Below are 15,591 nucleotides of genomic sequence, written 5' to 3' on the forward strand. Positions count from 1 at the left end.
TACTTGTGTTTTGGGCATTATATAACTGATTTTACCCAACCATTGTTACACATGGGATTAGTGTGGCAATTTAAAATGAATCTTACTGAAAATTTCAAAATAAAAGCCTTGAATATTTTTACATCATGTAGTTGCTCTTTTTGGCTTTATTTGACTTTTTCATCCAAAGCACTGTTACACATGATATTAGTTTAGCTCTTTGAAATGAAGCATACTGAAAATTTCAAAATAAAAGCCTTGAATATTTTTACATCAGATAATTGCTCTTTTTGGCTTTATGTGACTTTTTTATCCAAAGCACTGTTACACATGGGATTAGTGTGGCAATTTAAAATTAAGCTTAACAAAAATTTCAAAATAAAAGCCTTGACAATTTTTACATCAGATAATTGCTCTTTTGAGCATTATATAACTGATTTAACCCAGCAATTGTTACACATGGGATTAGTTTGGCACTTTGAAATGAAGAGTAACAAAATTTTCAAAATAAAAGCCTTGAGAAATCTTACATTAGGTAATTGCTCTTTTGAGCATTATATAACTGATTTAACCCAATGACTATTAGACATGGGATTAGTTTGGACCTTTGAAATTAAGCTTAACAAAAATTTCAAAATAAAAGCCTCAACATGCCCTTGAGGTTAGTGCACCGCCGCTGGCGGTGCAATAATATTATTCTGCATTATCTTTTTCTTTCAGGTTAGGGAACTGCCTTGCGCAGCAAGGCAGTTCATTAGCATTAGCATTTTAGCTTAAATAAGCTATTAGCTATTTATTTGACTTATTAGCCATGTTTAGTATACTGAATAGAGTAAGTCCATTATAGAGAACATCCTAGTGATGTCCCACATGCTAGTGACAGCAATCACGCTAACATTAGCATTTTTGCTAATTTTAGCTGATACACTCACTTTATCATACTGAATGGTGCAAGTACATGTTAGTAAACATTCTTGTGATTCTCCTCATATGATTGCAGCTTTCTTTAGCATTGATGCTAATTTCTAGCATCAGAACGCTGGGTCCAAACCGACGGGCACACTTTGGCAGGCCCCGGTTAAATTTCTTCAGGAATTTTCTAGTTTCTTTATTAAAATCCACAGCAGACAGGGTTTTAATCTGAACCCTGTCTGCTGGGTTCAGATTAAAACCCTGTTTGCTGTGGATTTTAAAGTTCCTCCTGAGAAATATGACCAGCTCAAGTCACCTCATGTTTTCTTATTACTCACATTTTATTTTAATACATGCATTGTAGAGTTGTTTTTTATGTTTGTATGGCTATCGGGGTGTACTTTTTTGGTTTATTAAAGAAATCAATGATTAGTTGTAAAAATAGACTTCACTTGAGAAATATTTATTTTAGATGTATAAACAATAAAGTAAAAATACATTAGGCTCTTTGGTTTTTAGGCTTTTTTGGCGCCGGCACAGCAGGCTGCTTGCAGACGCAGCTCCCGTCGTGTGTGTTAATCTGTGTATATTTGCTGTAACCGATTAAGGATCCGTGCTTAAAGAACCCATAGATCATCAGTTAAGCTTTCCACAATGGCTGGATGTGGTTCTGTCGCTGTTCTCTGCGTTCTTCTGCTACTTTTTCTACTCTTTGTTACGGAGAACCTCGCCGAACGGAGTAGCGGCATTGTTTACGCGCGTGAACGGCTGATTGCGCTGTGTAAGCCTCTGCTGCTGCCCGGAGACAGGCCTGTGGTCCCAGAGGAGTTACGGAGAAGACGACGGGGCTGCAGGTCTGGAGTTAAACGGAGGGAGAAGAGGAGACGGCACGAACCAGCGGTACTGGCGATTATTGTGGGGAACGTGAGGTCTTTGGGGAGTAAGACGGACGAACTCACGGCGCTGGTTAGGACCCAGAAGGAGTACAGGGAGTGTTATGCCCAGAAATGCATGCCTGCCGAGAATTGCATCCCCTGTCGCGGGAGCGCGCATCGCTCTAAACTCTCGTATATTGATGAGAAAACGGACTGAAATATGACCGAAGAGGACATTTTTGAAGATATTCGTAACATTATCACGTTTCTTAATCATGTAAGACATAAAACGGTGGGTTTTATTTCGCAGATTAATTGAAATAAATACGGTTTTTATAGCTTTATTGAAACATCTGAGTCGAACGTTTTTCAGTCAGCGTCTGATGAAAATGTTCTCCGCAGATGGCTTGAAATTCCCCGATTTATCTTTTGACACAATGGCTTAAAGCATTACAAAACAGAAGCCCGTTTTATATCATCCTTTACTGTCTAGTCTATTAATGTAGGGGGGATGATTTTAATTTCTGAGCCTGCCAATATTTGTATCCCCTGTCTATTGTTGATATGAAACGTATAGCAGTTGCACAGAGAATAAGTGTCATTACGTAGAAAAGGTGAAGTCCCTCTTAACTCCTCATTTCTTCAAGTTAGCAGAGGGATGCATTTTCTGGCATAGCAAATGTTACCTTGCCAATACATGTAGGCCTTATATATTTTCCACAAATATAATTCTACTGATACAAAATGTATACCAGCAGTTCATAAAACAAGTGTGATTGTATAGAAAAAGTAATTTCACTCTTGACTCTTTATTTCTCCATGTAAGCAGGGGATGCATGTATAGCAAAGCCTATTATTAGCCTGCCAAAATATGCATGGCCTCTCCATGTTCTTCAAATATTATCCTATCGATATAAAACCCATACCAGTAATTCATAGAACATCTCTGATTATGTAGAAAAGGTGAAATCCCTCTTTAATTCTTTATTTATCCAAGTTAGCAGGGGATGCATTTTTTGGCAATATGGATGTCGAGCCTGCCAAAATATGCATGCCCTACCTATTTTCCTCAAATTTTATCCTATTGCTATGAAATTCATACCAGCAGTTCATACAACTACTCTGATTATGTAGAAAAAGTTATTTCACTCTAAACTCTTTATTTATCCAAGTTAGCAGGGGATGCATTTTTTGGCAATATGGATGTCGAGCCTGCCAAAATATGCATGCCCTACCTATTTTCCTCAAATTTTATCCTATTGCTTTGAAATTCATACCAGCAGTTCATACAACTACTCTGATTATGTAGAAAAAGTAATTTCACTCTAAACTCTTTATTTATCCAAGTTAGCAGGGGATGCATTTTGTGGCAATATGGATGTCGAGCCTGCCAAAATATGCATGCCCTACCTATTTTCCTCAAATTTTATCCTATTGCTTTGAAATTCATACCAGCAGTTCATACAACTACTCTGATTATGTAGAAAAAGTTATTTCACTCTAAACTCTTTATTTATCCAAGTTAGCAGGGGATGCATTTTTTGGCAATATGGATGTCGAGCCTGCCAAAATATGCATGCCCTACCTATTTTCCTCAAATTTTATCCTATTGCTTTGAAATTCATACCAGCAGTTCATACAACTACTCTGATTATGTAGAAAAAGTAATTTCACTCTAAACTCTTTATTTATCCAAGTTAGCAGGGGATGCATTTTGTGGCAATATGGATGTCGAGCCTGCCAAAATATGCATGCCCTACCTATTTTCCTCAAATTTTATCCTATTGCTTTGAAATTCATACCAGCAGTTCATACAACTACTCTGATTATGTAGAAAAAGTAATTTCACTCTAAACTCTTTATTTATCCAAGTTAGCAGGGGATGCATTTTGTGGCAATATGGATGTCGAGCCTGCCAAAATATGCATGCCCTACCTATTTTCCTCAAATTTTATCCTATTGCTTTGAAATTCATACCAGCAGTTCATACAACTACTCTGATTATGTAGAAAAAGTTATTTCACTCTAAACTCTTTATTTATCCAAGTTAGCAGGGGATGCATTTTGTGGCAATATGGATGTCGAGCCTGCCAAAATATGCATGCCCTACCTATTTTCCTCAAATTTTATCCTATTGCTTTGAAATTCATACCAGCAGTTCATACAACTACTCTGATTATGTAGAAAAAGTTATTTCACTCTAAACTCTTTATTTATCCAAGTTAGCAGGGGATGCATTTTTTGGCAATATGGATGTCGAGCCTGCCAAAATATGCATGCCCTACCTATTTTCCTCAAATTTTATCCTATTACTTTGAAATTCATACCAGCAGTTCATACAACTACTCTGATTATGTAGAAAAAGTTATTTCACTCTAAACTCTTTATTTATCCAAGTTAGCAGGGGATGCATTTTGTGGCAATATGGATGTCGAGCCTGCCAAAATATGCATGCCCTACCTATTTTCCTCAAATTTTATCCTATTGCTTTGAAATTCATACCAGCAGTTCATACAACTACTCTGATTATGTAGAAAAAGTAATTTCACTCTAAACTCTTTATTTATCCAAGTTAGCAGGGGATGCATTTTGTGGTAATATGGATGTCGAGCCTGCCAAAATATGCATGCCCTACCTATTTTCCTCAAATTTTATCCTATTGCTTTGAAATTCATACCAGCAGTTCATACAACTACTCTGATTATGTAGAAAAAGTTATTTCACTCTAAACTCTTTATTTATCCAAGTTAGCAGGGGATGCATTTTGTGGCAATATGGATGTCGAGCCTGCCAAAATATGCATGCCTTATTTATTTTGATCTATATATGAAATTTACATATTACGTTTTATTATTATGTAGCATGGTCAGTTATGATATCGTTAAAAATGTCATGTTCAACATTTGGATTTAATGTCGTAATAACCATTTACAATTCCAATTGTCTGTTTTGTAATTGTAAATGATTCCTTTTCTAAAAAATTTAAATTATTGAGAGCATCATTTTATATGAACAAATTTCTATTTATTGTTCGATACAGTTATTGTGTGCACTTAAAAGTCACACTTGTCTATATAACCAGTGTCCTACTTATGCATATTGCACACATTTATGTTATTCTTTAGCACTGTTTGCTTTTTCATGCTATGATTGCTGAAACAAAATATCACAGACATAATATTGTATCAGAAAGTATTAAGAAATTGTTAGTTTTGTTACATTTATTGTTAAAGAAATAGATAATCAAGGAATTTTGATAAACCTATAAGTCCATATTGCCCATCCATATTCCACTATACTTGCACCGCCTCTCTATTTTTAAACCCAAAACTCACTTCATTATTCCACAATACAAGTGAAAAATAAATATAAATATTCTGAAAATCAAGTCTGCGAAGAAAGTGAGATACTTCTTTTCTACAAGTGAAATTTTTCTTTTGAAGTGTAGATGTGACTTGAAAAACCACACTGCATCATTTTCAATATAAATACAATATATATATATGTAATGCAAATGCAAACTTCAGCATAAAAAGATCTGTAGACCACGAAGGAGGCGGGGCTTAATTATCCAATTAAGAGCATAGTTAACCATAGTGGAGCATATCAAACTATTCAGTTTGACTCTGTTCATTCTGGTTGGTCTTGGTGGTCGGAGTTCTTGTTATTTTCATTAGAAAATATGGACCCTAAGCTTTTTGAAACCATTTTTAAATACAAAGTTCATGGTTCTTACAAGAGTGGTTTTTCAAAGGCACAGAAAGCTGAAATTCGTCGCAAAGCGAAAAACTACGAAGTTGAAGGTCAGTATTATTCTGAAGTCTTCTGTAATTGTATCTGTTCTTTTTCTGAATGTATTACTTTCAATACATTCTTATTGTTTTTGTTATGTGAATAGAATGTTAACAGTACAGTCTACAGTGTTATCTTTGTTTTTAAAACTACTCAAAGCATTTTTTACTAAGGGAAGAAATTTAACTGAATTATATGGCTTGTTAGTTGTGAGTATACAAACCAAATGAAAGTTTTGAATTTACATTAATTGCAGCATTAAAGTGGAATGGATATGTCTAAGTCGATATTTTGTTTTGAATACTGTTACTTTGATATGGCATATAAATATACTCTGTGTTTAAAATAAATTTTTTTCAAAAGCTTTTTGAACAGACTTATTTACATATAACATTTTTCCAAAATAAGTGTTTTCTGTTACTTATTTGTTGGTGGTAGGACAAGAACTGTTGTATGTGAAAGGCCAGGGAAGAGATTTAAAATTAAAAGTTGTCTGTGGTGCAACAAAAGCCAACGAAATCTTCTTGGCTTTCCATGCAAGTGCCTCGGGAGGTCACACTGGCCAAAAGAAAACACGAGATGCCATTGCTAGACGCTTCTACTGGCCTGGAATGACAGCAGACATAAACAAATGGGTAAAAACACATATAAAGTAATTGAATACATGCCTAAATCAAATGTGTGTGTATATATATATATATATATATATATATATGTAAAACTTTTCAAATGCTATCACTTCTGCAGGTATCAGAGTGTGAAGTGTGTCAGTCTGCAGGGTATAAAATAAAAGACACCATTGAACATACCCCAATAAAGGTATTGATAATAAAATAATTAAAGGAATATAATATGTTACTCTATGCTGACAACCATAACATAAGGCTGAATTAAATGTTTATTGTTTAATTTTTTCATCTTTCCATTTAAGGTTTCACATTCTTTCGAGCTTATTGGAATGGACCTTATAGGAAAACTAAAAACCACAAAAAATGGATATCAGTACATCTGTGTGATGACAGATTACTACACGAAATGGACTCAGGCGTACCCAATCACCAGTAAAACTGCAGAAGAGGTCACTACACAGATTCTTAAATTTGTTTTTCAATTTGAAGCCCCTAAAAGAATTCTGACAGACCAAGGCACAGAGTTTGTCAATTCGGTAAAGTTGTATTTCATCAAAAAATTTTTGTTAAATGTGGCATGCAGTTTTTGACTTATGAATTTGTTATGGTTGTGACAGATAAATAAGAATGTCTGTGAAAACCTGGGCATTAAAAGGAGTCTCTGTGCACCCTGCCATCCACAAACAAATGGTTTGGTGGAAAGAATGAATGCCACTATCCAAAGGTAGCTGATACTCGTCGACAAGAAAAGTCCCAATTTTACAGGATAAATCATATTATAATATCAACTTTAAACTTTTTGTCTTCAGGTCTCTGTGCAAACTTGTGGGGTCGAAACCAGAAACCTGGGATGAGTATCTCGATGCGGTCATGTTTGGACTTCGGACCAAAAAACAGATGACTACAAAGTTTTCCCCTTTTTTTCTTATGTTTGGACGTGAAGCTCGATATCCGTTTGAGATCCCAGAGAAATATGAGGTTTGAAACATTAAAAGTAAAATTTCAATTGTCTTACAATAACACGTCAATTACACATGTTCTTCAAGTCAGACATTGATGTGTGTTATAGATCAACAACACTGTTGAGCAGGTTATGGAGGAAGAGACTGTGACAGAATGCATAAAGCATTTGGATGCCATTAAAGAGGTCATTGAGGCAAATGTGACCAGATCAACAACAATGACAAAAAAAAGGCTGCGCTCAGCCAGCAGAAACGTGTCATTCAGTGTAGGAGAGTTGGTTTTGAGGCAAAATGTGAGGAGTCAACAAAGAAAAGGGGGTAAGTTGGAGCCCAACTTTCTTGGACCTTTCAAAATATCAGCCCTCCAGGGAAAGAGTGCTGACCTTATTTCAGAAAATGGAGCACTGTTTAAAAATAACAGTATCGACCATCTCAAACACTTCAAACCAGAAAATCCACGAATTCCACATAAGATGACCACACAAAAAACAGAAAATACAACATCTGCTCCTCCAGCCCCTCCGACCACCTCTCCTCCAGCCTCTCCTCCAGCCCCTCCGACCACCTCTCCTCCAGCCCCTCCGACCACCTCTCCTCCAGCCTCTCCTCCAGCCCCTCCGACCACCTCTCCTCCAGCCCCTCCGACCACCTCTCCTCCAGCCTCTCCTCCAGCCTCTCCTCCAGCCCCTCCGACCACCTCTCCTCCAGCCCCTCCGACCACCTCTCCTCCAGCCTCTCCTCCAGCCTCTCCTCCAGCCCCTCCGACCACCTCTCCTCCAGCCTCTCCTCCAGTCCCTCCGACCACCTTTGCTACAGTCCTTCCAACCACCATGTCTGACACGATTTCAACAGGTATAATGTCATGTGGAAATTACATTGACCTTGCATAATTTAATCAGTGTTAGAATGTGTTTTGATATTTTCAAATTTTTATATAAAATAAGTAATCATAAAATCTACATTGGCATCATATTTTACATGTTCTTTTGTATTTATGACTAATATTTGTATTTCTGAAATATTTCTTAGTTTTAAACAAGGTGTGGGGAGGAACACATAAAGACACATATGTCCTACTGTCGAAGATTGGACCCTACAAATTATTTAGCTCGGACTTTGCCAGAATTTGTCCGGGACAGGAGCTGGAGAGTGAGGTACCTTAATTTCAATAAATCAATGGATGGATGGATATCACTGTCTCTGTCCTGCTAGATCAGGCTTTCAAATGCACTTATAATAAACTTTTAGAGAAGCTATGCATTAAACTTGCTCTTTTTAAATATGACTCTTTTCAGGTTATTAATGCCTACCTACATCTGATGGTTAATAACTACAATAGGAATCATCAGGAAAAAGCCAGAGTAATTGACAGCTTTGAAATGTCACGGATTTGGCTCAAAAAAAGTTCCAGGTTAAAGGTTTGTGTGGAAAACCTTTTAAATTTGAAATTACATTTGATATTATGAAGTGTTATAATTAATTTTTCAACTTTTCCATGGAATTTTTTGTCTTAGATTGATCCAGAAAAGTTCAAGATAATAGTGGGTATTGTTAATGAAAGTCACCATTGGATGCTAGTGGTAAGAAGCAAATGCTTTTTAAATATTTTTTTACTTATTGAAGGACATGTCTTTCTTTGTAATTGTGTGAGAACAAGAAAGACTTTTATAAAATGAAATATAAAATGATTGGAAATGTCAATAAAACTATAACACAAATACACCGAAAGTCACAACAACTGATTTTTATTCTTTAAAGTATTAATTGAATTGGGCACTTCTTAATTTATATTGTTACTGAAAAATCCTGAGTTGGGCATTACCTTTTCATCCTTAGGTAATTTATCCACTTGAAAAAAGGACAGTTTTCCTTAACTCACTTGGAGAGTCCCAAAAGGATGTGAAGAGGTGCTTGGAAGCAACAAGGTGAAAAAAACAAGAACAATTATTGTTTATTATAATCAAATATGTCATAACTGGATAACTAGAATGTTAATTTAACATTTTATCCTCTCAACAAGGGCATTTATGAGAAGCAAAGGGATGAAAGTCTCCAGGTGGAAATGTGAAACTGTCACCCATGCCATCCAACAAGACATGGTTTCTTGTGGTGTGTTTGCACTTAAAGTAAGTGCTGTTTATATGGTAGTTCATGTTTTTGATGTGAAATAAAGATTAATATGAAAGTGGTGGTCTAATAATCACATTACCATTAAACTAATGCTATTTTGCATGAGTAGACCTTTTAAGATGATGAACAGCTTTGGCTAACTTAAGCTGTGCATTTCTGCCTAAAATATAATGTAGTCAATGAATTCTATTGCTTTATTACATGGTTGATTTATGTTAACGACAATGGAAAGAGTCTGAAATAGCAACAATATTTAAATATTCACAAATGCCATGTCCTGTATATGACAGTATAATACTTTGACAAATATTTTGTCTTTATAGTGTGTCTACTGTTAATCTTCTTTATTTTTTCCAAAAATCATATTTGTCTTTACAGTTTGCAGAGTGCATACTGGAAAACAAGGACCTGAACTTTCCATCGACAGCAGAAGCTGTTAAAACCATGCGACTCGACATGTCTTCCACACTTCTTTCTGAATCAGGTGTCTATTTGAATTTTTTTTATTCAGTTCCTATGTGTGTGGGATAAAATGTTGTGTGTAAAATCATGCATGCACCAAAGAATTGTTAGGTTAGCTATTTTATCTAACTAGAAATATTAAAATATTGAACTTTGCAGATGTGTGAAGTACAATCGTGTTAGTGTTTATATCAAATTCAATTAGTAAAGAACATTTCAATACACCTGGCCTTGATCTCTATCAAATAAATTACACATAACAATGCCCAATGTAAAACTATTGATGCAAAAAACATAATTAACAAACTTAAAATTGTTCTAGGATACAATTACACTTTTCTTGAGTAGCTTTAATGTAACATAAAAAGCAAAAAGGATTTGCAGTTTGTGAAAGTACAAAACTGGAATGAGATGTATCATGTGAACCCTTATATTCATTACTGTGTTTCATAAAATTAACATTTGCAAAATGACAACTTTCACAAGATATATATATATATATATATATATATATGTATGTAGACATATTAACATTTTCTGAATGGCATTTTTATACTTTCAGTCGCATAAGTTGGAGGAAATTATAAAAAAGTAAACACTAAGTTATACTTTCTTTTACCATAAATCCCAGAAATACCTTAAATACATGTGTTTCAATTCATGAGTAGACAGACACCATGTGATCCTGCCTAATATACCAATATGATGTGCAGTTTTTATTACTTGTATTACTTTATGAGACCAAACATTATCAAAAAGGGATGATTAGACGACTGAGATACACACAGAGGATTATTGTTGTTCAACTTTCTAAAGAGCACTAACAAATGTAATTATTTAAAAAAAAAAAAAAAATACCATTAAGTTTATTTTATAACATTGGTTTAAAGTTGCGGTTTGTTTTTCTGTAGAGTCAGTGGAGAACCTCTGCAGACACTGTGGCAGTGAGGACACAGATCATTTGTGGGTAAGACAGCAATGTAATGCATTGAAAAATAAATTCAAGCAAACCATATACCATCCTTAAAATAGTTGCAAAGTATTTATATATACAAAAAAAAAAATCATAATAAAATAAATAAACACCCGAGGAAGGTAAGTGGAAAGCTGTTTAAGTTTTTTTTTAAGTACAGTCGTAAAACATTAAACACAGTTGCTTATGGTCCTAGAATTTCTTTACCTCCATACATGTCAGGAACAGGCTGTCATCTCCGCAAATATTGGGCTACCAAGCATATATAGATGATTAAGAAGAAGCTTTATGTTGACAAAACCCAATATAGCTTCAGTAAAAAGATAAGGACCTAAAACATTCTTTATGTTGAATATTCTTTGTTATTACTTGACCATTTTGATTTTTTTATTTACAGATCGCATGTGACAGATGCAACTGGTGGTACCACCAAGACTGCATTAACTTCAAACAAACCAACACAGACTACTGCTGTGAAATGTGTTTGTAGATTTAATGTTTGCAGCAATATTCATCATAAATGACTGCAGTTCAGTAGATTAGTAGTTTAAACTTGACAATTTTTTTTCACGTAACTGGTTTTCCAAAAATTGCTGTTATGAATATTCTATTGTTGAATATAATAAAATATTGATTTAATTTGTATCTTAAACAAAAATAAAAATTGTTTGTGCATGCTTTACATTTAGCAAAGTTGTAATGTGAGATTTATTTTCTTCAGTATCCTTTTAATGGTTATCATAAAGAAATAACATTTTCTACATGTTCACATTTGTTCCCTCATCTGCTGGTATGAATTTCAAAGCAATAGGATAAAATTTGAGGAAAATAGGTAGGGCATGCATATTTTGGCAGGCTCGACATCCATATTGCCACAAAATGCATCCCCTGCTAACTTGGATAAATAAAGAGTTTAGAGTGAAATAACTTTTTCTACATAATCAGAGTAGCTGTATGAACTGCTGGTATGAATTTCAAAGCAATAGGATAAAATTTGAGGAAAATAGGTAGGGCATGCATATTTTGGCAGGCTCGACATCCATATTGCCAAAAAATGCATCCCCTGCTAACTTGGATAAATAAAGAGTTTAGAGTGAAATAACTTTTTCTACATAATCAGAGTAGTTGTATGAACTGCTGGTATGAATTTCATAGCAATAGGATAAAATTTGAGGAAAATAGGTAGGGCATGCATATTTTGGCAGGCTCGACATCCATATTGCCACAAAATGCATCCCCTGCTAACTTGGATAAATAAAGAGTTTAGAGTGAAATAACTTTTTCTACATAATCAGAGTAGCTGTATGAACTGCTGGTATGAATTTCAAAGCAATAGGATAAAATTTGAGGAAAATAGGTAGGGCATGCATATTTTGGCAGGCTCGACATCCATATTGCCACAAAATGCATCCCCTGCTAACTTGGATAAATAAAGAGTTTAGAGTGAAATAACTTTTTCTACATAATCAGAGTAGCTGTATGAACTGCTGGTATGAATTTCAAAGCAATAGGATAAAATTTGAGGAAAATAGGTAGGGCATGCATATTTTGGCAGGCTCGACATCCATATTGCCACAAAATGCATCCCCTGCTAACTTGGATAAATAAAGAGTTTAGAGTGAAATAACTTTTTCTACATAATCAGAGTAGCTGTATGAACTGCTGGTATGAATTTCAAAGCAATAGGATAAAATTTGAGGAAAATAGGTAGGGCATGCATATTTTGGCAGGCTCGACATCCATATTGCCAAAAAATGCATCCCCTGCTAACTTGGATAAACAAAGAATTAAAGAGGGATTTCACCTTTTCTACATAATCAGAGATGTTCTATGAATTACTGGTATGGGTTTTATATCGATAGGATAATATTTGAAGAACATGGAGAGGCCATGCATATTTTGGCAGGCTAATAATAGGCTTTGCTGTACATGCATCCCCTGCTTACATGGAGAAATAAAGAGTCAAGAGTGAAATTACTTTTTCTATACAATCACACTTGTTTTATGAACTGCTGGTATACATTTTGTATCAGTAGAATTATATTTGTGGAAAATATATAAGGCCTACATGTATTGGCAAGGTAACATTTGCTATGCCAGAAAATGCATCCCTCTGCTAACTTGAAGAAATGAGGAGTTAAGAGGGACTTCACCTTTTCTACGTAATGACACTTATTCTCTGTGCAACTGCTATACGTTTCATATCAACAATAGACAGGGGATACAAATATTGGCAGGCTCAGAAATTAAAATCATCCCCCCTACATTAATATGCTAGACAGTTAAGCATGATATAAAATGTTCTACATAATGGGCCTCTGTTTTGTAATACTTTAAGCTAATATGATGTTAAAAGAAAAATCGGGAAATTTCAAACCAAATGCGGAGAGCATTTTCTTCAGACACGGACTGAAAAACGTTCGACTCATTTGTCTCAATAAATGTGTAAAAACCGTATTTATTTCAATTAATGTGCGATATAAAACCCACCGTTTTAAGGCTGACATGTTTAAGAAACGTGATATTGTTACGAATATCTTTAAAAGTTTCGTCTTTGGTCATATTTCAGTCCGTTTCCTCATTAAAATGCGAGAGTTTAGAAAGATGCGCGCTCCCGCGACAGGGGATGCAATTCTCGGCAGGCATGCATTTCTGGGCATAACACCTGTCATGTTAACGTGAAGGAACAGATTTGTAGCCCGGACATTGAACTTCTGGCTGTAGGAATGCGGCCGTATTATTTACCGAGGGAGTTTACGTCTGCCATTTTGATCGCTGTTTACATTCCCCCATCAGCTGATGCAGCGGTGGCCTGTGACGTCATCAGCTCCACCGCAGCCAAACTCCAGACTCAACACCAGGACGCCTTCATGGTCATCACAGGTGACTTTAACCATGCCTCATTGGACAAAACTCTACACAACTTCCAGCAGTATGTTGACTGTCCCACCAGGGAAAACAAAATGCTGGATCTCCTGTATGCTAATGCCAAAGATGCATACAGCGCCACAGCCCTGCCCCCCCCTTGGCAGGTCGGACCACATCTTGGTAAGGATGACTCCCAAGTATGTCCCTCGAGTGAGTAGGCAGCCTGTGCGCATCAGGACGGTGAGGAGGTGGACACAGGAGGCAGCTGAGGCACTGCAGGACTGCTTTGGTTCGACAGACTGGGATGTGCTCTGTGGGCCTCATGGGGAGGACATCGACAACATGTCTGACTGCATCACGGACTACATCAGATTCTGTGAGGACACTGTCATTCCAGCCCGGACCGTGCGCTGCTTCTCCAACAACAAACCCTGGATTTACCAGTGACCCTGAAGGCACTTCTAAACAAAGAGAAGATGGCTTTCAGGTCTGGAGATAAGGAGGAGCAGAGGAGAGTCCAGCGTGAACTCAGAGAGACACTGAGGACATGCAAGGACAACTACAGGAGGAAGCTTGAGTCCAAACTCGAGCAGAACAGTGTGAAAGATGTGCGGAAAGGATTGAAGCAAATCGCTGGGTTGAAGGGGAAGGACACACAGACATCTGGGAGCCTGGATAGAGCAAACCAGTTTAACCAGTTTTTCAACAGGTTTAGCTCACCTCCTGCTACTCCCCTACCACACATCCACTTCCCTACCACACATCCACACTGCCCCAAGTTGTTCAAACCACCTACCGGCATTCTCCTGCACACCACCTCTCCTTCAGCCCCCCATTCCCCCTCCTCCCCCATCTCCACTGCAGACAACAACACCTACCCCCAGCTAACGGTGACTACAGGCCAGGTTAAGAGACAGTTGGAGTGATTACACCAGGGGAAGGCTGCAGGACCTGATGGCATTGCACCACGGATCCTGAAGACCTGCTCCGGCCAGCTGTCCCCTGTACTGGCACACATGTACAACCTGAGCTTGAGGCTGGAGAGAGTCCCGCTGCGGTGGAAGACATCACATGTGGTTCCTGTTCCCAAGAAGCCAAGGCCAGCCGACCCAGAGGACTACAGACCAGTTGCTCTCACATCTCATGTGATGAAGGTCATGGAGAGACTGGTCCTGGCCCAGCTGAGGCCTAGGGTGAGGACGTTTCTAGACCCCCTGCAATTTGCCTACCAGCCCCACTTAGGAGTTGACGATGCCGTCATCTTCCTGCTGCAATGAGCACTTTTGCACCTGGATGGTGGAGGAGACACTGTGAGAATCATAGTCTTTGATTTCTCCAGTGCCTTCAACACCATCCAGCCTCTGCTACTGGGTGAGAAGCTGCGGAGGATGGGTGTCAACGACTCAGTGATCTCCTGGGTTACTGACTACTTGACAGGCAGGCCACAGTTTGTCCGTCTGGGCAGTGTCCTGTCTGATGTGGTGGTCAGTGACGTAGGAGCTCCACAGGGAACTGTGCTTTCTCCCTTTCTCTTCACCCTGTACACCACTGATTTCCAGTACAACTCTGAGTCATGTCACCTACAGAAGTTTTCTGATGACTCAGCTGTTGTCGGGTGTAGGCCACTGAAGATTAAAGGGGAAGTGGTGGAGAAGGTGGAGGATTAGAAATAATTGGGAGTTGTAATCGGCAACAGACTGGACTGGGCATCTAACACTGACGCTGTGTGCAGGAAGGGGATGAGCAGACTCTATATTTTAAGGAAGCTGAGATCCTTCAAAGTGTGCAGCAAGATATTGGAGACCTTTTATCACAGTGTTGTTGCCGGTGCCATCTTCTTTGCTGCTGTGTGTTGGGGAAGCAGCATCAGAGCCAGCGACTCTAATAGACTGGACAAAATCATCAGGAAAGCTGGCTCTGTACTGGGACTAATGCTGGAGTCCCTGGAAACTGTGGTGGAGAGGAGGACACTGAAGAAGGTTCTGTCTATTATGGACAATAAACAGCAC

At 37.4% G+C, this 15,591-nt stretch overlaps 2 protein-coding genes and 1 long non-coding RNA gene across 10 annotated transcripts in view; 1 reads left to right on the forward strand and 2 right to left on the reverse strand.

Annotated features, from left to right (window-relative positions):
* Nucleotides 1-15,591, reverse strand: part of mcf2l2 (MCF.2 cell line derived transforming sequence-like 2) — a 123,164-nt gene that overhangs the window by 40,494 nt on the left and 67,079 nt on the right. The gene's annotated exons all lie outside the window — the stretch shown is intronic.
* LOC114150722 (uncharacterized) lies at nt 1,659-1,886 on the reverse strand. Its single transcript, XR_003596814.1, has 2 exons — nt 1,851-1,886; nt 1,659-1,747 (listed from the first exon to the last, which is right to left on the reverse strand). It is a non-coding gene; the product is annotated as an uncharacterized LOC114150722 (long non-coding RNA).
* On the forward strand, nt 7,887-11,383 carry LOC114150717 (sentrin-specific protease 1-like). Its single transcript, XM_028027349.1, has 9 exons — nt 7,887-8,001; nt 8,179-8,303; nt 8,445-8,567; nt 8,664-8,729; nt 8,986-9,074; nt 9,170-9,275; nt 9,658-9,763; nt 10,653-10,708; nt 11,112-11,383. Exons 1-9 carry the CDS (start codon nt 7,980-7,982, stop codon nt 11,202-11,204), a joined length of 786 nt encoding a protein of 261 aa, XP_027883150.1. The 5' UTR covers nt 7,887-7,979; the 3' UTR covers nt 11,205-11,383.

Source organism: Xiphophorus couchianus, chromosome 9, assembly GCF_001444195.1.
Source record: "Xiphophorus couchianus chromosome 9, X_couchianus-1.0, whole genome shotgun sequence".
Lineage (NCBI taxonomy): Eukaryota > Metazoa > Chordata > Actinopteri > Cyprinodontiformes > Poeciliidae > Xiphophorus > Xiphophorus couchianus.

Coding starts and splice junctions, on each gene's coding strand:
- LOC114150717 (XM_028027349.1), top strand. CDS start 7,980: ATGTCTGACACGATTTCAACAG. Junction 9,075..9,169: donor AGGTGCTTGGAAGCAACAAG/GTGAAAAAAACA, acceptor CCTCTCAACAAG/GGCATTTATGAGAAGCAAAG. Junction 10,709..11,111: donor AGGACACAGATCATTTGTGG/GTAAGACAGCAA, acceptor TTTTATTTACAG/ATCGCATGTGACAGATGCAA.